Source organism: Symphalangus syndactylus, chromosome 1 (genome assembly GCF_028878055.3).
Source record: "Symphalangus syndactylus isolate Jambi chromosome 1, NHGRI_mSymSyn1-v2.1_pri, whole genome shotgun sequence".
Taxonomy (NCBI): domain Eukaryota; kingdom Metazoa; phylum Chordata; class Mammalia; order Primates; family Hylobatidae; genus Symphalangus; species Symphalangus syndactylus.
In genome coordinates this window covers 130,157,577-130,183,297 of record NC_072423.2, presented here as the reverse complement: position 1 = coordinate 130,183,297, position 25,721 = coordinate 130,157,577, and the positions used below count along the sequence as shown (strand labels likewise).

At 37.0% G+C, this 25,721-nt stretch overlaps 1 protein-coding gene across 10 annotated transcripts in view; it reads right to left on the bottom strand.

The window, feature by feature from the left end:
- The window catches only part of GADL1 (glutamate decarboxylase like 1), a 300,401-nt gene that overhangs the window by 101,877 nt on the left and 172,803 nt on the right, over nucleotides 1-25,721 (bottom strand). For all 10 annotated transcript variants that reach the window (XM_063636873.1, XM_063636874.1, XM_063636881.1 and 7 more), the window contains 7 exons: nucleotides 25,455-25,561; nucleotides 24,614-24,729; nucleotides 19,001-19,080; nucleotides 18,824-18,878; nucleotides 13,606-13,722; nucleotides 8,835-8,899; nucleotides 8,474-8,555 (listed from right to left, as the gene is read on the bottom strand). In XM_063636873.1, the coding sequence (XP_063492943.1) occupies nucleotides 8,474-8,555; nucleotides 8,835-8,899; nucleotides 13,606-13,722; nucleotides 18,824-18,878; nucleotides 19,001-19,080; nucleotides 24,614-24,729; nucleotides 25,455-25,561 (622 nt within the window). The remainder of the gene's footprint in view (nucleotides 1-8,473; nucleotides 8,556-8,834; nucleotides 8,900-13,605; nucleotides 13,723-18,823; nucleotides 18,879-19,000; nucleotides 19,081-24,613; nucleotides 24,730-25,454; nucleotides 25,562-25,721) is intronic.

Here is a 25,721-nt window from a genome sequence, read left to right as displayed (position 1 = left end):
ATGTAACAAACCTGCACGCTTAGCCACATGTATCCCAGAACTTAAAAATAGAAGGCCTTGTTGCCATGAGTTAATAGTAAAATAAAAGGCAAAAAAGGCAGATACTTGGAATCCTTTAAAAATAGTAAAACCAAATTCTAGCCCACCTGAGGCAGGTGTAGCGTGCTAATCATGGCATAAATTTTTCTACTACGTTCATTCCAGGCTTGCTTTTATTCCCTTAATCTTATGTTTCTTCCTTTCTTAGATTTTAATTTATATAATCTTTGTGTTGTGGGACCCTAATCAGTTTTGTTTTAAGCTGAGATGGAAAAAAATTTAGTGTGTAAATAGAATCCTCTCTCTGGGATATTTTTCAACTGCTGGTCTTTATCAAATTAAAGATGACAAAAGGACACAAAGGCAGAATTTCATATTTTTCTTGTCATTTTTTAGCAAATCTGAAGTCCTCTGTGATGACTGGCAGAGAAGCAAAGGTTGGAGTTCCATACTGAAACAGGCTGACTGCCAAGATGAGTGAATTCGTTACCTGGAAGGGCATTAGAGAGATTTCTACACCCTCAGGGTTCTGCACAAATAGGCAGAAAATATAAAATCCAATAATGGGCAAAACCCCAACTCATCTAAGCCAAACTGACAAAATAAATGTAGCTTAATCAGTAAGACCAGGTGGCAGTCGCCCAAGAGTTTTGAAGGAACTCAAGGATGAAATTGGGAGACCGTTGGCCAAGATGCTGGATCCAACATTATAAACAGCCATTTCCAGCAAACTGGCAGATTGTGAATGTCATTCTGTTCATTAGAAGGGGTCAAGAGAGGACCCAGGGAGCCTTAGAAAAGCAAGTATCTCTTCTACTTGTCCAGTGTCCAATAAGACAGCATCATTAGATACTAAAACAAAAATAACTTCCTAGGGGAAAGAAAATATGGTTTCTGAAAAAGGAAACCATGAGTCACTGATTTATTATTGGTCTCTGAGGCACGTAGATAAAAGGCCAAATGTTGGCACAACCCAGAGTCAAGATATTTAAAGTGCCAACATGGACTGGGATGACAGGAGGTAACGGCTACATCAAGCCATATGGATAAGACAAACAATTTCCATACCCCTTCAAAAAAATTCCTACATATTAGCAAGAAGGGACATGCTTTGAGACTTGAAAGATCAAGATGCATGATAAAGGACATATTACTTCACATTGTGGGTAAAAAACTTAAAACACATTGCCATTTGGTGGTATTGGAAACAGATACAGATTTAGTCACTTTGGGAAACATTTTTTAATTGAGAATTAACTGAGGCTTGGGTTTATACTCAGTAGTGGAGCAATAGTGGTGAGTGAGACCCATTCTGTCCTCAAGTAGCTCCCAGTGTACTACAGATGATTCTAAGAACTTTGGTGCCCAGTTCAAGCCTTGCATTAGGACCAGTACACATTTATGACTAGGTGGTAACTGATGATTGAGATCAGATAGTACAATCACAATTACATAATAACACATCTCTTGGGGTCATAGTTAGCAATAGAAGCAATATACTGAGCTGTATAGGGCATAGATCTAAAGCGAAATCCAAATTCCCTTGTTAAAGTGAATGGCAATGGTAATACCAACAAATAAATCCTAAAAATGTTATTGGTTTGGTTGGTGGAGAAATAGATAATGGATTCTGAACACATGAGGCCTCTAACATTATTATCCCTTTACCTTATAGAGAAAGAAAGCAGAAATGACAGAGGTGTTTGTGATTACTGATGAAATCATGTTTTTTAATGTGATGCACCTACAAAGCTTCATGGAAAGAAAATTATCTGTTGCTTATTATAATTTTAAAAATACAGGAATTAAAAAGAGTATTTACCAATCGGGAATTTAATGAGTTCTCTCTGTTTGATTCTCAACCTTGCCGAAAGGTCTCGGAAGAATTTTCTGAGCTCAAGCAAGAACAGCCCAGACACAGAGAATGATTCTGGCAGCACGAAGCACAAGAGATTGATCTCTCTCCTACAAGTCAAATGCTTCTTTTCTAATCAGTTTTAAACACCTACCTTCCCCTTTTTCTGCTATATTACCTGGTAGGCTGTCATTCTAAAGAAATTTATAATGTACCTGTACAGAAAAAGTGTGAGTGTTCTCTGGCAGGAGAGAAAAAAATTTCTTTGATCAGATTGTTCAGTATTTTCAGACCATCTAATGGCATTTCCATAGGAGCTCTATGAAGAAAAGCAAGAGCTAGGAAAGAAATCCCCACAAAAGCAGATTCGATTTGTTCTAGTTTCTCTGATTTAAAAGAAAAATATATTTTCTTTCCTTTTTCTCTTTACTTGCACACTTTTAAACTGGCATGTAATAATTGTCATTTGTAAATATCAATCATTCAGAACAGAAATGAAAATGGGGCTAAGTAACCTGCTTCTCAGGTATATTTTTCAGCAAAAATTCTGTCTTTTCCTGGCGACCACACTGGGAAATGACATTAGTCTTTTTTTTCTTTACATTGCAGTGTGTGGCTCAGCACATCCTCAATAACTATGTGTTGAATGACTATCCCACTCTTCTTTTTTTCTGCTACTCCTTCTCCAAAAATAAAAGTGGGGGGGGCAGGGAGGGTCTATATGCCCAGCCTCTTCTAGAATGAAGATGAAAAGAAAGGAAAAGCATTACAAGCTTATCTCCAAGTCCTCACATTTAAAACCTAGGTAATTTGCAATTGGGTGTCAATACACTGAGCCAAAGAAGATCCCTGAGAAGGAGTTATAAAATGTCAATAGATAAAATTAGAAGGAAAATGTTTGCATCTATGTCAGTAAGCATACAAATGTCTTGCCTATCAAATTGACAAAACTATGCCTGTGATGTCAAAGGTTAGAACACAAACATATGCATGCACACACATATGCACATATATACTCATACTCTGCTAATGAGAATGTAAATGCTTTTGAAGAAAGATTAGGAAACCTGAATTTAAAAAGCATTATGAAAGCTAACTATTGCCTTCCACTTCTAGGGATTTATGCTAAAGGAATACTAAAGGATGTGCAAAAAGATTTACTCTCAAAGATGATAACCAAATTTGTAATAGGCAAAAATTAAAATCTGATTGGTCAGCAATAAGAGGTTGGCCAAGTTAATTATATCAAAATGATAGGACTTTATGCAGCTATTAAAATTGTAATAGCATCCATATTGACATGAAACAGTTTTCATAATTTTGTTAAATAGAAAATGCATGCTAAAAGCAAGATATACTGAAAATTTTATAGAAGAGTCATGGTGTGCACATACACATTTAAATATAGGTATACATTGGGAAATACATAAAGGTCATCTTCAGATATCAGTATTCTATGTTCCTTTTACTTCAACTTTTTTTGTCTGAATTTTCAGACTCATTGGATGATGAACATGAATTACTTCTAAAATAAAAATATTAAAAATGAACATATTTAAAAATCCATACTGTCAACACAGTCTTTCTAAAAACAAAAAGTAAAAAAAATTCACTTTTCTGTAGCAGCTACATTCAACAAAAAGGCATTGTGAGTTCAAATTGAATGATAACGGTAGGTAGAAAAAGAGAGGAATCATTTATACTTAAAAGGCCATCTGATTAGCATGTTTCATGTTCTCATACCTGTTTTTTTAAACTAAAAAATGTCTCATAAACACTAAAAATCAAAAATCTGATAGATTTTTCTCCATCTACGCAACTGATTCTTAGAATATATTGCCTTTTATTTTAGATCAAAGCATCAAAACTGTCTTTGATCCAAAACAGCCACGCAAATCCCGCATTTACCTCTGAAGTCAACCTATTTATAATCACAGAGTTTTTTTTAAATCCCTGATTTTCTTTTTATTCCTGTGATTCAAAGAGGGTTAGTGATAGTACAACTTTGAGAGCAACATCTGTGCTTTGTTCCTGAAGCAGTCCTATTTACTAACACAGGAAATCAAAAATGCAAAAACTACCAGTCAATCAGGAAAACAGCATTGTGGATGTCAGGGCTTTGTAGGTACAAATTGGGGAATTAGTTTTTCCATGAACAGCAGTATATTTACTAAGTAATTTACTTTCTTTTAAACTAGAGTTATCCTCTTACATCATCATCAGAAGTACCAATTAAAATCACTATTCATCAGTTATTATCCTAACACAAGCCTTGTGTTAGGACCTAGGCAATAGCGCCCATCAACTACAATTCTAATCATTGTATCTTGGAGTTTTCAAAAGGGAATAATTTGGGGTGAGGGAAAAATTCAAATTCTTAATTACTGCTGACATGAAGGCAGATACTTCTGAGGATGATTAATGTATTTAATCAACCATTCAGTTTTTAAATAGATACTAGGTTTTTTTTTCCCTTTTCAGTGAATACTTGCTAGGCACTGACAACACAGTGGTGAATATAATGACATTCTTTCTCCTTATGTAGCTTACATTCTAGTGAGAGAGAATATTACATGAAAAATCATAATTACAAATAGTAATTATACACACTATTATGCAAATAGTAACTATAAGCACTTTGAAGGAGGGGAACAGAGTCTGAGAAACAACACTGGGGAGGTGCCAGTTTATCTTGGTAAGTCTGGGGACTCTTCAAAGAAGAGGGTGACAATAAGCTGTCACATGAAGGATGAAAGTCATTCACATGCCTCACATTTTGTATGGCTCAGAACAGTTATCCAAAATATGGCACCTTGGAGGTCACTCTCTGATCTCCTCTCACCTTTCCTCCCTGAAACACGGTCATAAATAATTATTTGACCTACCTCCCCTAAAAGGAGGCTGTTAAGACCCTCATTCCAGAGGGTTCCTACCCTATGCCTGGAAGCCAAAAAGACTGGACAAACAGGCCCTGCAAAGTCCCCCCTGCCAGCTTATGACCATACTTCTGCATGATTGTCCAGAAAAATACAGTTTTCCCTGGGCCTTTGGATCTTCATCTCTGAAGGTTCTTGTTTCACATAAAATTTTGGTTAAATAAGTTTGTTATGCTTTTCTTTTGTCAATGTCTTTTGTTATAGGGAAGTCAGCCATGAACCTTGCCAATGGGTAAGGAAAAGAGATGACTTTTTCTCTCCTACATGTTCTTCCCTGTTTCGTTAGCATCACTCTTTCTGGTCTTCCCACCATCTCTCTGGCCATTCTGAGTCAGCCTTCATGGGGAATCCTTCCTCCTCTATCTAATCTCTAAATGCTAAAGTTTTTCACGGCTAAGTTCTAGGCCTTATTTTCTTCTAATTCCAAAGATCCTCCCAAGGCATCTAACCCATTCCTATGACCTCAGATATCATCTATGTGTTAACAATTCTGTAATAGACTTTACCAGTCCAGACTTCTTAGATTTGGGTCCATATGCCAACTTCCTATGTGACTTCCTCACTTGAATATACCTCATAAGAACCTCAAATTTAGTATAGCAGCACTAAAAGTTATTTCACTCTCAACTCTTTTCCTCCAGTGATCTTCATCTTCCTGAAAAGAAACATTCATTCAGTTGCTGTATCCTGATTACTGATACAGCAAGTGAATGAATGATTCTATTTAGGGAGATGACATGACACCTGTTTCTCATCTCCCATAATTGATAATTGATAATAATTGATAATTCAGCCCTATCTACTTGATAGCTCAAATATGTACTGAATTTCACATGTTCCTGTCTCTCTTGCCATCAACTCTGGCACAGATACTACAAGCCTTTTTCTCAGTCTTCCATCTATTCCTGTTCCCCTCCAATTCATTGTCCTAAATGAAAATCTTTTCCAATAACTCTTTTAGTTCTTCTATTGTTCTAAAGATCAAATCTAAAATCATCACAATGGTCTCTAAGACCGTTCATGATCTACCCACTGCTTAATCCTTTAGTCTCATATTATGTCAATCTTCACATTATTCTCTATGCCTCAGCCAAAATAGGCTTTTTTCAGTTTCTAAAATAATTTTTTTAAAAAAGGCGTTCCTTTCTTAAAGAATTTTCACATGATGTTCCTTCCACCTGAAACATCACCTTCTGTGTACTACTGAAGTACTATTCTCTGTATCAGACAAGGGTGTATTTGGCTGCAACTAACAGATTACCCAATGGAGATGGTTTCAGTAGTAAGAACATTTAATTTTAACCACTTGATATTGCAAAGTCTGAAAGGAGTCACGTTTTGGGGGTGCAACATTTCAAAATTACCCCAAACCAAGACTTTCCCTTTGTTTCTGTCATTCTGTGCATATTAATTTTTTAAATTTAGGGTAATTGCCTTATGGTAACACCCATATATCATGTCTGATGCAACTGCATTCAAGGTAGAAAAATGCGAGAAGAATGCTCTCGTATAAAATTATTCTCAAGGTCCTCATCACATTTCTCTACATCACATTAGACATAACTATGTCATAGAAACTGCAGGGGAGGCTAGTTAGGTGCATATTGGGAGATGGGCAAGAAGAGAAGGAGGCTGGAATGCCTGTTGATTTTTACAATCAACAGAGTCTGACATTCGTTAGTGCACTTATCAAAATAGTTAAAAAATTAAATATCTGCATTTTGTTCATTGTCTTCCCTGTGAGATTATAAGCTCTTTGACTCTGGGTAATATGTCTGTCTGATTCAATGCTGGTAAGAGCCTAGAATCGCACAGTGTCTAGCCTACACAGATCATTTATGCTGATTGATGGAATGAATTAATGATATGGAAGAGAATAACAGAGGCAGAAACCAGGTAAAAAAGAGATAGTTTAAGTTTTGTGTTGGTAGTTTTCTGATTTCCATATCTCATATCTCATGGTTTAGCTTTCTATTCCATTTAAATTGAAAACAATCTTTTCATTAAAAAATCAGGCAACTTTTTGAAAGTGCTCAGTTCTTTGCACAGTGAATAGAATTCCCCTAACCTCTTAATTCATGCCATGAAAATAGACATGGGTATTATTGTCACTAAGATTCAGGAATGAATTCTTTAAAAAAAAAACCCTGTTAAGGAGTTATATGATCCATAAAAATTTAAATTGCCTCAAGTACAGAAATGTAATTCAGTTGTTGGCTAAATTACTCAAATATCAGTTAATAAGAAAAGTATATGAAAGCTAGAAAGTTATTTAAGAGAAGTCATAAAATTTTTAGTCTAAGTTCTCCACTCCTTAGCGTATCACACCAACAGATAAGTTTATCATTCAGATTGGCCAATTTAGGTAGAAAGCAAATGTAAAATACCTCACTCATAAAGGATGCTTGATAAATTTTTGTTTTTATACCTAGACCAAAAGAAAAACTTGGGTTTATTCCTATCTGTCCCATCCTAAATGTGTACCTATGGGCAAGTTGATTACATTCTTTGGTTCACAATCAATATAGTAATCTTAAACTACCTTTTAGTTACAAATACAGTCACACCACAATTTTAAAACTTAAATTTAAAAATTAAATGGTATTGAATACATTCAACTATATCCAACCTAATAAAACATTAAGGAACTGATTCATATTTCTGGTAGTGTCTATTTCTATAGAAGCAAAACCTGTTCGTAGTTTCTGATGGACGGTCTGTTTGAGCATGTCAAAACGCACAGGACACTAACATAAATATCACAATCTCTTTAAAAAGTTGTAAATAGCTACACATGCAAGACTAGGTTTCAAGTTTTAAAAATAGTTTTCATTTCAAATAAAATTCCTTAAAAACAGAAAATGACTTTAACATTGGCAAAGGGAGTCCCCTAAGAAAAAAATGTAAACAGATGGCTGAGAAAGATCACCCACATGCTGAACACAGATCTTGAGGAGGCATTTCTAAGAATGAAGTAGCACTTCCCAGCCTGAGCCACTTCCCACAAGGATCCTTATTTAACCCATGGAAAACACAGAGTTTATACCTCTGGCCAAAAGGAGCCTCAACTTTTTTCCCACTTGCCTCACAGTGATCCAGACAAGTTTCCAACTCTCCCTAGCATTCCAAAAGAAGCTAAGTACCAACTACTTGGGACGAGCAATCCCCTAATAAATTAGTGTTCGAAGATCAGCCCTGAACAAACGTCTTCCCATATAAACGGGCTGTTAAGCCCTAGCTAAGCGTATTAAGTATTCAATTTAATGTATGACACACATCTGTTCCACTTTCTCAGTGAGCAGAAGTTTCAAGATAACTTAAATCCCAGACTTAATCAAGGAGAAAAAAATCTTGGCAATGTTTAAAACTGAGTTTTAAAATATAATCCAAATGAGGGTGAGAGACCATTTTGCTGTAACTAATGAGATTATATAATACCTAAATCAAATCCACAAAATTACCTGAGCAGAATCACTAAATATTTTATCTAGGCTTGTCTTTCATTTAGAGATCATCAACATTTCCCAAAGACCTTCAATTTACACCTCGCCCAAGTCGCCAAGAGATGAGCAAAAATGAAGCCCTTAGCAAGCACAGTGACTTAAGCCCCTTGAAGCCCAAAGACCACAAGAGGAAAACTTACAGATTTGTCTTTCACAAGGAGAGCACAGCACTGGATCCCAGCCATCAGCATCTTGTGTGGGTTCCAGGCCACAGAGTCAGCCCTATTGTTTAAACAAAAGGACAGAGTAGGGAGAAGACTCAGTTTCTACAGGCAATGGAATACTATCATTATCAATATCTGCATTCAGTACCCATACACAGTTTACTGTTCTATAGAACTCCTTATCTGAGTGGTTTAAGGAATTTGGAGGGTCTTTTTTGTTGTTGTTTATTTAAGGAAAACAATTACTTTGTTTTTTCCTATTTTCAAAATATCACTTAGTCCAAAGAGATCCCTTTGCCTGACAAAAGTTGGCTGTACACCAGGAAACTACATTTACCTGTGGATGCCACGCAGAAGCTTGCAGTGCTTCCTCGACATCAAAGCTGAGCCACCCCAAGAAGCCTGTTGAGATATTTACAGAACCAAAACGATGTTATTTCAATGTTATTTGTTTACCAGTGGGTTGTCACAGAAAACCCTCAGTGATGACTTCAATCTGCATTATTTGATATTTTGTCATGTTAACCAATTTGTACCCCCAGGAAATTCTGATCACTGACTCTACTCAGGCAACCAGAACCTCATCACAATAGATGGGCCCTCACTGACAGTTAGAATTATAAATTCACACATCATAAATCGGTATATTAACCAACTGAGCTATGTGTGGATGAAGAGGTTCAAAGTCCATGCCCTCTTGAAGCTTAGACTCCAACACAGACAACATCTTCACAATGCTAACATTTTGCCATTCAGTGTATGATGAGACATGGGCTAGGGACTAGCATTCTACATAATGAACAAGGCATATTATTGACAAGGTAGATAGAAGGCCAACTAGGATGAGCTAGGTGGAAATATCTGTTAATGAAAAATTAGATCATTTTAGCTAAATGGCTTTCAGAAATATCTGCAAATGAAACAAGGACAAATGAGAGAGAGGGCAAGCTTGGGACATAAGGAAGTTATCCACTGGGGAGAAGTAAATTTGGTGAGTAAAGGAGAGGGGAGCTCACATAAAATCCCATAGTCAACAGGTCTGGAGCAAAGGGGGAGAAATTTATGTAAGAAATACAAAAGTCAGTATGCTTCTTGAAAATGGAGCAGACACAAATTTTAATTTGTAGGACATTAAAGGATAACTGTATTGAGAGAATTTGAGGGGACTAGCTTGCGCTGTATTGAATGCTTTCCAAGTTTATTTAAACCTTACAGCATTCCATTAGGAATGGAGTTATGATCACTTCCACTTCTTATAAAGTTCAGAGGTGTTCAGGTAAATTGTCCAAGGTCTTGCCAATGTCAAAAATCAGATCTGAGATTCAAAGCCCATTCTCTTGTCATGTTAACATCATTACTTAAGGAAGGTGACAATTTGGCCAAACTGGGGAGTATAGCATGTAGAATGAGGGTGACAGAGATGCTTTAGGCAATAGGTAAGTTCGGGAGTTGCTTAGGATGTAGCAACTTCTATTTTTGGCTATGGAATTTAAAGGCATAGGTAGACCTTAATATCATGTAGAAAGAAGTGGCATGGTTGTATGCACCACAGATATGGAAGATAAAGAAAACGAAGTATCTCCACAATCCTCAGAGTATTACAAAAGCTGGGCCCGTTGGTAGCCAATAACAAAGTACAGCACAAGCAACGTTGTGGCCTTAAATCCCACTTAAAAACAACTTTCATTGACAGCTGAGACTAGGGTGAAGTGAATGAGTCAGGGTGCATAATTCAAGGAGGAACTCAGTCTCAGAGCTGGACTCTTGCCCTAAGAGTGAATGCTTCTTAAAATTTGAGCCCTGCCAACCCCACTGGCCTCATATTAGCACCAGCCTTGTCCCATGGACTAGAGTCTCCATCAACTCCATGGGGTCCCCAGAGGCCTGTGAGCTCTTATGTGTTTCAAGCGTGTTGTGTGTTCAAATACCAAAGATTCCCAGGTAAAGAGTTAGTAACTTGGCATTATCAGTCAAGTTCCCTTCCTGCTGCATTTCCTCCCTTACTTGGATTCACAATGGACCATGTGTGACTAAGGCTGAGCCACAAAGGCAAATGCCCTCAGCATCTAGGAAAATTTTATCCCAGCCTACAACTGAGGATCTCCAGATCTGGATTTTGAGAACTTAGTCCTTGCAAATATTAAGATGAGTTACATATCACATTTTTCTTGACTTTCATTACATATCCTAAATCCTAAATTACCTACTTTTCTCACTTCTCTTATCCCCCAGCCTCTCTGAGAACCTATCAGTGACAACTACAGGAAGGATTCATTAGTCCAGTCAGCCACACCTGTTTGCTCGCTCACCCTTTCCACCTGCCTCATACCCTACACTTCTACTCATTCATGCTCCCTGAGCTAGCCTCTGCCTCCACTCCTTCTCCAAAAAGGTAAATAATCTCCCAATTCTAGTGAATTGCATTTAAGTTTTGAAATCACAGGAACTCTTTCAAGGCATTAGTTCACCACTTTACAAAGTACTTTGGCAGGGTTAGGAACAGCTCATCCATAAATTTATTCCTAAAAAAAAAAAAAAAAACACCCCTGATGTAAATGCCCTACTTTAATTTGCTGCACTCTAATTTCTAACTCCAGAACCTGTGAAATTATCAAACCAATCACCTAAATGATGGAGTTTGGCTTTCCATCTCAATAAAGACTGTCATTTATTAAGCTATTACTATATGTGAGGCAACACAGTATATCATTTTATATATATTTGTCTTTAATTAGTTAATAAATTAATAGTAGAACCAATCCTGAAAGGGAAGTGAAGGCAAGAATGGAATTGAGATTTGGCAGCCTCTAAAGCCCATGATTTTAAATGTTTGCTGCCTTCTATGGGACTTGGAATGAAGAATGCGTGAGAGAATAGGAAGCTTTGTTGGGAATGAGAGGCTTTCCAGCAGATACAACCTCTGATTTAAAGAGCTAGACTAGCTTGATGTTTTGTTCTCAGAAGCTAGCATAACAATTGCCCTCATGAAGGAAGAACAGTACCGGAAGTGAGAGTCTAATAAAACTATTTTTTCTTATTTGGTTGTTTAAAAATGCATTATATTACCAAATTGAAGACGGTATCAAATGTAAGCATCCCCATTTTTTGTGTACTACTAATACAAATTGACATCAAAATATCAGTTTCAGAGTTCTTAATTTTTTTTAAATAAGTGCATCTTAGAATTAATAAAATGTGGTATGTATGCAGAGCAGCATGGCTTTACTGAAAACCCAGAAGAACAAGTAAATGTCTTTTCTTTTTTAAAAAGAGATAAATATCAGTTTTTAATATTTTAAAGAAGCTTTAAAATGCCCTTTAGAAGATTTCAAACAGGTCAAAGCAATTATTGCAATTTGTTAATATTTTCTCTTTAATAAAGTACCTATGGCATATGAAGTTTCTTCTAGACAAGCTACATGTTCCTGTAGTAACATTTTATTGATTTGACACCCACAATACTAAAGGATGGGTAAACATGTCTTTAATAAGCCAGATAGGCTTGTGTCAAATTTAATCTAATACTATAGGCATTTGCCAGATGCATACTATGCACAAATAGGATAATTTGGTGTGGTTTACATTCCCTTATAAAAATGTTTTCTTCAAAGACTCAACCTTTAATTTTTAGAAAACCTGAAGAGCTTTTCATTCATAAATCACAATTTTCTCTAAGCCCCATAAATCTCTTAATGTCACTCCCAATTTAAAAGCTGCTGTGGTTACTGTTTTACATAAACTACTTACTTTTCTCCATTTTATAGAAACTACATAAACTATATAAATCCATATGTGATGTTTCTTTTATGAGAGTACAATATTTAGGTAGAACTGCTGATGTATTTGATTTTCCCCCTTATTTCCACAGTTACAAAAATGCTCACTTCATATTATCTTTTAGGATATAATGTATTGTTACACTTCTAAGTCTATAAAAATCAATAAGTTGAAATATGAACAGATACAAATGCTAAAATCCCATTAAGAAGTCACAGGTAATCTACCTGAAGTATTGCCATTGGCATACTAATAGAAGCAATAACTCCAGTAAACTTTATACTACTGTTGCTTTTACCAAATGTTAGTATTCAGTTAAACTTTGAATCATATCACAGACATTCTACTATGTGATATGATTTGATTGAAATAAACACTTTGAAAGCATAAAATCATCTAAACTACTAAATTATGTGTGGGTATATCCCCCAAATGCTGTTTCCTTTTGTTCAGCAAGTCAAAAAATATTTCTTCTGACAAGGAGGATCTGAAACTATCACTTACCAGAGGAAAGCTCCCAAAACACCATGTGCAAATTGTCTCTTTGGTTAGAATCAAACTGATTAACTGCTGGTTTCACACAAAAATTAATTTTAAAAAATTAAAAAGCTCAACAAGTGTTCATAGTTGGCTGAATTCAGCATTCTAACCCGGGATAAGTAGAATTTTTAAAGTTACCTTTGATTTAAGGAAAGATGTATTTTGAATAACCATAGGACTTACAAAAATTATTTTTTAAAAGGCCAATTCTTTGTTAGAAAATAATGAAGAGTATATTATCCCAACCCCCCTCAAATAATTATCTGATAGATCCAGAGAAAACTTGCTTTAGTTATAGCATGCAATTATGCATTGTAGCTTTTTGCATTTCCCAGCTGTTTGGAATCATAATTTTAGAGCTAGAAGATACAGCCCACATCCACCATCCCCCCTCTTTACAAATGAAGAAATTGAAATCCAAAAGGCTAAGATCACAATGAAGAAGAGGCAGATGAGAATCTCAAAGCAAAGTCTCTCAGCTCCCTAATCTAAAATGTGTCCCTTACACCAGGCTGCTTCAATGACAGTAGATTTGAGGACCAAAGATGGCTCATGTGGGAGTAAAAGAAGCAAAATGGAATCCAGAAAACTAAAACAAAATTTACACAAAGTCGTGGAATCTTCTCATTTATACTTTACAGAAAGTGGCATACTTATTTCCCCCAATTTGAAACACACACAAATAAAAGCGTTGGGGACTCCACATCTAGTTTCTGAGAATAAGAGAAATTTCTACCAAGGCTACAAAAAGACCAAAGGTTAAACAGGTATGTACACATAAATGAACTTACATCTACATGAAGCCAGAGGCTGTGCCTCTCACAGATGTCTGCTATTTCATCCAAAGGGTCAAAAGCTCCCAACACAGTTGTACCAGAAGTGGCACAGACAAGAAACGGTGCTGCCCCCTGTAACAAGGATCCACACACAAAGAGAATTGTCACCGTCATCACTAAATTTGTCCTGTAGTAGCTGGAAAATATAAAGGGTTATGCATCCAGAGAGTTATTTGGTTTTTTTGGAGGTAGTCATTAATTCAATGGGTGTTTTCAAATATTGTGAATATGTGGCCTCTTGGCATTATAAACAGATTAAGGAAACAGAAAATGCTATGGCATTAGCATTTTGTGTCCCAACTCAGTACATCTTCAGTATTCTCATGTTCTTTTTATAATGTTTTGTTCTATCAATTGTCCAGACAGAAATTTAATAACTTCAGCTGCAACAGCAAACTGACATTTTGTATGACTCCTAATTTCTTCCTGAAAAAAATACATTTAGCCTCCATTGGGCCATCATTGTCACCTTCTCAAAAAAAAAAAAGATTGGAAGACAAACAGCTCCTGGAGTAAACCATGCAGGCCTGTTTGCTCATTTCCTTGTAAAGTAAGTACAGTTATAAAACAAAGAATGTAGAATATTCTCAGGTACAAATTCAGCATCAGAGGAGATAAGGCAACCTCACTGGGATACATTCTCCAAAATAGGTGCAACAGAGAAATCCATTGGCATGTGCTGGAAAAGAAAATCTGTGTCACTTCTATCATAGTTATTCCTCCTCACAGAGCTGATGACTGCATCTTGTGGCGTGAACAGGTGCTGGTGGGAAATAGAGAAGAAAAGGGAGAATGTGGGTGCACATGAACAGATGAATGGTTATCTCGGTCAAGCTAGTCACATGCTTCGTCCCCATTAAAGGACTCTATGCCAATCAGATAGATGAAGAGTACATGAGATTGTTTCCAAATGGATTGCTCCAGGATGGTGGTAGAGATGTGTTGCTCGCTGTATAGGTGAAGTTTGCAGACAAATGAGGGGTGAAGGGAACAACTAGAATATTAAGATTCTAGAGCACCGGAGAAATAGTGACAAGAATGTTTACTGCCTCTAAAAGTTGTTTAGTGCCTCTAAAAGTTATTTTTTTCTCCATTTAGCATGGAGCCATTTTTTCCCCTCAGTTTTATAAAATGCATGCTCATTGCAATACATTTTTATGTCCTTTAATGCCAGGGATTATTGTGTTTGAACCGACTCTTTGCAATTTAACTGACTTTTGACAGAAAGATATTATTTCTCAATGGAAAGTGGGGCAGAGCAAGAATATGTGGTTCGCATGTCCAAATTGAGATGCATATGGATCAAAGTTACGGTATATAACAAATCCATTTGCCATCTTGGGAGACAGCTGTGGCAAATAGAATCAATTCCATCTACCCAAAACTTTTAGAGCCAAGTCAGTAGGTGACAGAGCCCTGGAGAAACCAAAGGCTTTGAAAATTCTTCCCTGTATTCAAACTACAGACAACTATGGCTTTATCATACCAGTGACCTAAAGGAAATAAGACCAGCTTTACATCAATCATTAAAATCATTAAAAGCAATAGAAAAAGTTATTTACTAAAACCATTTAAGGTGTCTTTAATGGTTGCGCTTTTCCTCATAAACTATATGACATCCTGACAGTCATGAGAAAATACCTTTGCAAGCTATTATAGTCTGTTAATGAGTTTTCCTCACCTTTAAAAAAAGATCCCACTATAAATACAGGTCCAGAAATTAAACTTTTGCAATCTGGATTTAACCTTCTAGATTTTCTTCCCCATATCTCATGCTGTTAATGAGAAAATTCAGTAGAAACAGTATTGATTGCATGCTGCCAGTGAGCTGTATTGCCTAAGAAAATTTGTCATTTCTAACACTCATAACTCTAACAAAATGTCTCTAAATATTCAATGTTCATCCTAGTTTGAGCTTGTCAGTAAGCCCTTTAGAACCTCTGATGCTTTGTGGTTTTCACCATCTATGTAATGACATCAAGACAAGGTCACTGTGCAACAGTTTTTCAATGGATTGTCATAGGCCAGGGAGTTGAATCCCAGCAGAAAAAATAGTTGATGTACTATTCCTTATATCTGAAACAACGTAAGTTAAAAGCTTGAAACAAAACAACTAGGTCTGAAGCTACTGAGAAAAATGAACCAGTCATCATGTATTATTATCTCAGAATGGATGCGAGGTTTGTCCTTGGTGAATCCAGGCTCAAGTATTAGCTGACTTGAAAGTAAACTGAGGAGACATACTAACTCTAACCCCATTTCCCTACTTTTAAATGTGCCTAAAGCAATTTTTACTTTTCAAAAACTTACTTTTTTGAGTTCTCAACTTTAGTATTATGTCCGTTTCATGTACTTTCACTGTCAAAACAAACAAAAATTTGAGCAACGAAAATGATAATGACTGTGGTGGAATAAAACCCTCTATGCTAGAAACATGAATTCTTAATGACACTAAAAAAAAAAAAAATGGGGATTATCTTTAGGGGATGCTAGGCAACAAACTCACTATTTTAAAAATTGATAAATAAGGGGAAAGAATAAGACGTTCATCCTGTCTTGCCTGTGCAGTGTTTCCTTAGGGAAACAAAATGAGGAGGAATATTTTTCTTTATAGTAGAATGCCTGACAATAAAGAAGGAAGGAGAGAAGGAATTAGGACATCACTTAATGAAATAATGGGTCTAGACAATGATCATCAATGGCAGCAAAAACCATTAAGTGAGAAGCTGATGGAGGGTATTGTGATGGATGGACTGACGATACCAGACCCCACCAATCAACGTTATTACAAAAGAAACACAGGATGTCTCCTGATGGCAAGACCCATGTGAAGCCTCCCTGGTTTTAAAAAAAGAAAAATACAACTTAAATCTCATTGAGTCTCAAGATCTAACTGCCAAATTACAGAAAATATAAACAACAAACCGGATGGTGCAGAGGAGGTGAGCACTTAGGGTCTCAAATTCTTGATGTAATCCACAAAAATCTATAATGCGGAAAGCTATACAGGACAAAAGACCTGATCTTTTCAACAAATCAGTGGTAGTGGGGGAAAGGGGAGGAGGAGGAAGCTATAGGTCAGAAAACATTTACATTTGATATATCAACCAAATGCAATTTGTGAACTTTATTTGAATCTTTAATTCAGACAAGTCAACTATTTTTTTTAAAAGGGCAATGGGGGAAATTTTAATATACACTGACGATTTGATATTAAAAATTAGATTTTAAACAAAACTATGGTATGTTTTTTAAGCAAGTACATATCCTTCATAAATGTACTCAACTATTTATAGCTCAAATGGTATTATGTCTGGGGTTTGCTTCAAACGAATCTAGTGGTGGTATGAGGGTATGTGGTACAGATTAAATAGAAAGGAGCATGAGCCTAATGACTGTTGATTACAGAATGGGTATATGAAGACTCATGATATTAGTCTCTTGGTTTTTGTGTGTTTTGGTTTTTTAGGAAACATATACAATTTTTTGTAATGAGAAGTTTAAAATTTAAGAAGTGGGGAATAGGGAACGGAGAAAGGGAGGAAGGAAAGGAGAAATGAGGGAGGGAAGAAAGACAATCATGACACAATTAATATTCCCTACCAACAAGCATTAATAACAAAATGCAAATTATTTTTGATAGAAATTTGTGTAGAAAGAAATGAAACTAAAACTAGAAAACAATATCTGTGGTTCTCAGCAGAGAACGAACTTACAAGTTGTTACTCAGAATGATACCAGAGTCAAATCTGATCATGTAAACCACCAGATAACAATCAAGTTCACTTGTCATTGGAATGTTAAAAAAAATGTAGATGGACACACACCTGAAGTCAATACATCTGCAATAATGGCAGAAATTTTAAATACAGAAGTTCAAGCCAAATATTGTGATCTAGCATTCCCCAGGACTAGGTGGTTTTTATGAAAACTTGAAAAAAAAATACAACAGAACTATAATATTCAAACTTAAAAACATTTAAAAACCCATCCTTGTTAGAGTATGAACTCCTATGAGGATAGATACACTTGTATCCCAGCTCAGGAGCCAGGCTTTTTATTTTTCAGTAGTCATGACTGCCTTTGTTGCTACCTATTGGAAAGTTATTGGAGAACGGTCTGAAGCTCCATCGGCAGGCAGCGGTGGGATGGGAGAGAAGCAGCAAATCTAGCAGGTTTTGGTCCAAAAAGCAAAACGGCTGATGACACACTTTTTTTTTTTTTTTTTTTTTTGAGATGGAGTCTTACTCTGTCGCCCAGGCTGGAGTGCAGTGGTGAGATTTCAGCTCACTGCAACTTCTGCCTCCTGGATTCAAGCGATTCTCCTGCCTCAGTCTCCGGAGTAGCTGGGATTACAGACATGCGCCACCACGCCCGGTGAATTTTTTGGTATTGTTAGTAGCGACGGGGTTTCACTGTATTACCCAGGATGGGCTAGATCTCCTGACCTCATAATCTGCCCGCCTCAGCCTCCCAAAGTGCTGGGATTACAGGCGTGAGCCTCCAGGCCCGGCCTAATGACACCCCTTTTTAAAATGCAGGTGTTAAGGCCAGCCTTGGCTGGGGCACAGCAGGTGCCCAGAGCCATGCCTTGCCTTGTCCAGTATTTCAGTTTTAATATATTCTAGCAGCTAAGAAAGAAAGGACGTTCTGCCACTGAACTACTAGATACAGACCCAACAGGGGGTGATAGTAATAGATGGGTTTTGGGTTGGAAGCAACCTGGGAGAATAGGTTGGTCAAGAAATCAGAAATCACCCGGAATACAGCCCAGAGAAAATTGGTTTGTTCTGCAGATTTCTCAGAGGGAAGAATTATAAGGAGAGGAGAGGCTGGGGATCTGCTGGAGAGGCTGGATTCATCCTTAGAGCTTCTTCCAGCCAAGAATCCTGAATACGGGTGATTTCAGTGTTTTCATAGGCTCCAGCCACCTGGGAACAAGAATATCCGGGAAACTCCACAGAACATGGAAAGCCAAGCACTCGGAAATAGAACATCTGTAAATGAGTTTTCCTATTTTAATTCCAACATGCTCTCTTCTCTCTCCCACACATAGAAATGGTTTTGGTTGTTTCCGTTCTCTCCTTGCTATTCTCTTTCATAAGCGCGCGGGCGCGCGCATGCGCGCACGCACACGCACGTTCTCTCTCCCTCTTGCTTTCTCCCCTCTCACCTCTTTTCTGGCTTGCCAGACTTGCTTCTCCAGTTCCTCAGGTATCATTTTACCTCTAAGGGACAAAGATTTGAGACTTTCAGTTATCTTTAGTAGTTAACAGACAATGATACTGCTTTATAAACCATATAAATTTTTCCCTCCACCCACCAGGCTTCCGGATCCTGTTCCCATTACCTTCCATCTGTTTCCACAAAGCAAACATTCTCAGTGCCAATCCCAAGAAAAGAGGCTGCCTTCTTCATGGAGTAATGACACTGAATTCAAAGGGACAGTGGGGAAGGGAGAGACATGAATACATAAAACAAAAAAAGTATTGCTTATTTTCAAAGGTAGATGAAAGTCAGTATGGCTGAGCACAATCTTTGGGACATTATTGCATAAAAAAGTAATTTAATTGAGCTCCTTAGCATAGTGGTTGAGAACATTCACTTTGGGGTCACAGAAATCAGGATTTAACGTCAAGTATTCCAGTTACAGCTATGGAATCTTGAACAAATAATATACACTCTCCAAGCCTCAATTTCCTAATCTTTAAAGGGATCATGCCAATAATGCCTACTCCATCTGCTTGTGCTAGACAAAAATGGGTTAATAATATATGTAGAGGGCTTAGCACAGAGCCTGGCACATGGAAGAAACTAGGACACCGGAGGCTGTTGTTTTCCATCCCATTGAGAAAAGTAAAGTTTCTCCTGATGCTACTCATAAGACCTAGTATTAATGGAAACTTAGAATCTAGTCCACTGCCGACTTAAAACCCTCTAAGGAGAGGGGCAAGACTCTATCTCAAAGATTGCAATCACAGGCTAGAGAGGAATTTAATTATTTCCTAGAGCAAACAATGAGTTATAAGTGCTGATCAGACACTTGACCAATCTTGTTTAATACTGAACACATAAGAATGTGGCTAAAATCATAAGAACAAAAGTAATAATAGACAAACTACTTTACTCAGCTATGGCATGAGTGAGGCTAATAGATGAATATGGAATTAAGTCTGGTCTATTTCTTATTGATAAACAGTAGTGTGTGCTTTACATTATTGGGCCTTCTCTATACTACACAAAGCCCATAAAATAATTAGTATGCAAACATTTGATATGTCGCTCTTCATACATTAGTGAGGACAGGTGGTCAATTAATTCTTTTTCTTGCCAGAAAAATGAAGGTGCTAAAGGACATTATTGTACCAAAAAAAATCTTAGTAATTTGTAGGTATGAATACATTAAAAGAGTAGTCATGCCTTCACACTTCACTTGATATATTCCCTCAAATGTGGTAATTTTTTTCCTTCTTTTGTCAAGAGAGTTTTATTGGGAGCTCTTTTTTTAACTCTGTAAAAATAAATGCAGAAGTAACATCAGGAAAAATGAAACCGTTCTAAATAATTAATTTCCAAATATCAAATAGGACATGTCCAAAATGCCTATAGGATGCTTTTATTTCAGGTTGTTAAAAGACCATATGCATATTGAAGAGTAATAATGTACATGAAAGTGTAATTAATTCTCTACTTGCTCTACCACCTATGCTGGTTGGCGGTAACCTGCCTACCATAGCTAAGGTGACATAGCTCAGGTGAATTATTTCTCACCAGAGAGTTGAGCTCTGGCAACCAAACAGCTATTGATTTCTTAATGATAAATGCTAGCCTACCCCACTGACATCTAACTATAAGGAAAAGCACAATGCTCTGCCCCTGAGAAATAGCAAAATATCTCCAACCAATGAATCTGCTGAATAAAAATCTTGTAATCAGAATAAGAATAGTGGAGCTATCTTTAAGTACCTCAGGGCAAAATACAAGCCAATGTCAATCTGAGATAGATCAAAAAAAAAAAAACTGCAAAACTGAAGTTTAAACATCTAAAAGCTTCAGAGAAGGAAGAGTCCTGGAAGGGGAACAAAAGAAGGTGATGCTTCAGACATGCTGAGTAGTTTCAAGGAAAGGAAAAACCTAGAAGGCTGGAATTCAGAAGTAACAACTGCATTTAGAAACAAACAGTGGCTGTTTCTATCACTGGCAAAAGATAAGTCAGTTCTAAGACTCAACCTCCCCATAGGTTTCATAAATCTACAGAAGACGAAAAAACTCTCAGCGGGTGTTCATTTCTATAAAGATAAAATAGCAAGTGCCTACATGAAAGACAGCATTGAGCTGGAGTTTTACTTTCTGGCTCCCACAAGGATTTTTTTCTATGACCTTGAGCTTCTCAATGAACTGCTGCTTTCTCCTCAGTGTACACTGTGCCCTGGACACCTGGACTCCAGTGCTGACTAATTTGATTCTCAAGTTAGCTGGTAGAGAGAATGGGGTATATAAATGTACACTGTGCCCTGGACACCTGGACTCCAGTGCTGACTAATTTGATTCTCAAGTTAGCTGGTAGAGAGAACAGGGTATATAAATGTTACATTTTAGAGAATGAAGAAAAAGAGTGTCCAAGGGATGTCTCTAACAACACACAGCTGGTTTAATTCCCAAAGAGGCCAGAACCAGAAGCCAGATAGACTGAACCCAGCCTCATGTTTTGCAGGATGTCCTACGAAGCACCTACTTGCCCATGGAGAAGACCTGCAATCACATCCCATTGCAACTCAACCTCAGCCCTCACCCAGTGATCAGGAGGAAGTGAAGGAGGCACCTAGGGTGCAAAATTTAGAGGCATGACCATGAGACACACCCTACATACCTCACTTGCCTCTCCTAGCCTAAGCCGTGCTAGAGAGGAGTTAGCCCATTGATTACTGGCCTGGGAGGTAAGGGTTTCTGCATTTACCCTCACTTTTTAGTGGCAAATCATGATCACTACTTTATGCTAATTCCAGAAGTGATCTGAAATATACAGGAACTTTACAAACATGGGATTTCTATATACCCAAGAAATTTATATCAAAGTGCAAACCAAGCCATAGACTTATTACTTTTATTTCTTCAAAAGTCCCCTTCTCTTAGATTCCCATTTAGCACTAGAGAGGCAACCTTGGATATAGTGACAGTGCAAAGGTCTTTGTCATGACCTTGCAGGCCTTTATCAATAGTAGAATTACAATAAAAGCCTAACACATGCAAAAACATCTTCAGTGGTGAGTACGTATATTCTGCACTTGATGGTGCAAGATAGAAATGGAGTAATTTGGGGTAGCACAAAAACTGGAAAAGACTACCTAATAGAACAGTACTGGGCCATGGACCAAACCCCCAAAAGAAAATACGGGAGGTATAGCAAAAAGACTAATGCAGAGTTTAAGACTGTTTAGTAAAAACAACCTTCTTTTTTAATTCTTTAATGAAATAGATGGATTTGTTGTAATAAGTAGTAAAGGCAGTCAATAAAATATGAATTAAAATAGTGCAAATGCTATAACCTGACTCTTTGAGAGCATAGGGAAAGAAATGAGCTGCAAAGTAGTGTCTCAACCAATGGAATGAAAATATAAATTCAAGGCTACAGTGTGCTTGAAGTGATGTAATTTTTCTGTGGAATTCACACCTAGTTCTTGGTTTTTCTGGCTCCAGCTTCTGCTGGCATGTTAGCCAAGGCATATATTTTGCCTCTATTTGGAAAGTTTTTAAAAACCACTTAGTTCTGGTTTCACAACTACATAAGGTTTCAATTTCTTTTCACTCCCAATTCATAAGCCCCACCTGTTACTGATCTTTCCCAGGCATAATCTTTATTCTAGGCTTCCATGTAATATCTTTACCCTTTCCATGGTAATTATTCCAGAAAAGAACTCCAGCAAGCTTTAAACCAAATGACGAATGAAAAAGGCAAAAGTAAAAAACCTGAGCTGATAACCAGAGTGCTATTTAATCAGCTTTCCCAAGCTTGGAAATAGCAGTTTGAATGCAGAAGAGACTCTGCATTTATGATCCGCTAGGGTCCCTCACAGTAAAACATCCAGGACTGAAGCATGAAGAAGGAAACTCTATTTCATAATAATCTCAAATAATCAAGTACTTTCTCCCAGCTGTCCACATTACCAAATATTCTTCTCTTGGTACAGAAAGAATGTCTTATGAACAAGAGCCTCGAATGGCTGAGTTAAGAATCTCAGGCTAGATGATTCCTCCCAGTTGCCTCCCATCACTCAACTCCCACTTTGCACTTAGTGCTGAAAGAACCAGAGCAAAGGTCAGACAGCATGAGAGGAAAACATGAGAGCGGTCATATTTTCTCCTACTGAGGAGAAATTAGTGCACAATTTGTCCTTTTGCAATAAGAAACTAACTTTTGTATTTAGAAGAAAATGATAGATACAGAAAAGCCTAGCTGGAAATAACAAACTCTCAGTTTTTTATTTTGTCCACTTTGTATTAGTGACAGGATACCTGATATTATCTCAGAAGGTAAGAAGCTAAACTCATTCTGCCAAGAACCTGGGTGATGAAGCAGTGGTGGAATAGACAGAGGCATCCACTGGAATCACCCAAGAATAGGAAAGGGAAAAAATCTCTTCCAATAAAGGCTGCACTTAAGCTGTGCCATCTACGTCTGCCCACCTTGTTGCAGCTGGATCATTCTCCTCCTAGTAACAATTATATTTAATATTTTAAAAAATCTATTATGTCCCAGATGATACTTTACATGCAATTACTCATTTAACATTTGCCAAAACTCACTAGTCAGCAACTACTGCGTGGTTGCTGGATTATTCTAATGGTTCTAGTTGTTCTCTGTTCCATGTATTCAAATCCTTTGCCTGGTGACTTTACAGCAAGTCCCCCTATGAGGTGGGGTCTTTCTTCCCACATCTTGGATCTGGGCTCACAGATGGGATTTTGCCAAGAAAATGAGGCAGAAGTAACAATGGCCAGTTCTGAGGCTAAGACTCAAGAGGCCTGATGTGTTGCCATGCCCTTTTATACCTGCACCATTGCCATAAGGACACACCTAGACTGACTTGCTGGAGAATGAGAGACATAAGGAGTAGAGAGGCATCACTGGAATCATCCCAGCTGAGCCACTCATAGATGGGCCATCAGCCAGCCAACCCCTAGACGTGGAAGGGGACCCAGCCAAGAGCAGCAAATCTGCCCAGCTATCTTGAGACTTATAAGTGATAATATACAGTTATAGAACGATAACTATATATTTGGGGTGATTTGTTGGTTATAAGAGCTAAGTGATAAACTTATTTTTACAAATTTAGGAAACTGAGGCACAAAGAAATTAACTCACTCAAGGTTACTCAGATAGTAAGTGACAGAGGCAGGGATTGAATCCAGGCAGCCTAACTCAAAGCCAATGCACTTATCCACTGTCTGACCTCCTACTTTAGTGGAGAGTAAAACAAGAGATGGAGAACTGCAGCAACATCTGTGTGTGTGTGTGTGTGTGTGTGTGTTCATTGTTACTGTATATCTTTTCCCTGGAAAACTAAGATACACATCCCTTATATTAGCCAATCAAAGCAACCATTTTACAAGGAAATGTGAGTAGAAGACATAGCTGAGATCCATAGTGTTCATCTAAGTACTAACAAATTAGACACTCAGAAAAAAGAGAGTCACAGAGATAGCACTTTCAAATTAAATATTCTCTTCTTAAAATGTTGTTACAGACTATAAATTGTAAATAAAGGTAATTATACAAAATTGGACCAGGCGTTACAACGTCAAACTCATTAGAATTTACTTTGGAATGAAATACTGTGTTATACTTCAGCATATTAGTCACATGGGTATAGGACAAAATCACATCATTAGGAGTCCTCAAACAAAGCCCTCTTAAATATACATTCTCAGAAAATCTATATTCAATACCAAAAATAATTTTTACCTCTGCAGATGTGAAAAGGATTAATCTTGGTGAACCAGACAGCCCCTTTTCCTTAATATCAGGACAATATTTGTATCTAGCTAAATTCATTGCATACATATTGGACACTGAGCCACCTGCAAAAACAAAATTAAAATGGCATATTTATAGCATGAAGTTATAGCTCGCAAAATGCTGAATACAGTGGAAAGCATGAATGGCCATGACTGCTCTAGCCTAATGAAAAATCACTGTGAAAAGCACATGAACACCGACCTCCCTGCTCCCATTATTCTGAATATTTTATTACATACCCTAATCTCTAATTCTAGAACTTTTATTCTTAGAAAGAAGATAAATTTTGGTTTTTTCCATGACAGGCTTTTTTTCAAACCAAAAGTCTCAATCTGTGAGCTCTGGACTTAGGGCCAGTACCTAGGTCTCCATAGTTAATATTCTTTGAAACCTAATCAATAAAATTGAAATAATATTTGTTGGTCTCTGGCTACAAAAAAGGACTACAGGATAAACAAATGTAATTCAGAAATATTCTCAAGTAAAATTTGATTTAAAATTTAGAGGACTTATAGCCCTTCCAAACTTCCAGCATCAAATCGATTCATTTGGGTTAGATATAAATCCTAAACTATAGGCATCTCATTCATTAAGTATGTATGTCATTTATTTAGCATTAATACAAAATATTATCACTCTGGAGAAAGGCATAAGCTAGATTTTCAGCAAGTAGAATTATTAATATCCAACTTTTTGTCATGTATAAATCTGCAAGGAGTTGTTCCTCATGAATAAATTTTTACGTGGTTGTATTGGAAGGTTGATATCAATAACTAATTGTACTCACCTGGGTTAAATATTCCATCCCCTTCTTTCCAGCCAATAAATTCAATCATTTTCTTCAGAACCGCTTCTTCCACTAACAGAAACACTGGGGACACCTCATACGTATAACTAGATAGATATAAAAAACACTTCACTTCTATGACTAGAGTCAAAACATTCCTTTGGTGTCCCAAGAAATGCACAAAGAGTTCTATTATACCAAGTGGCTGCTGAAGTGTAGGCAGTCTTTGGAAATTTATCCATTGAAAATAGAGAATTACTCCATTAG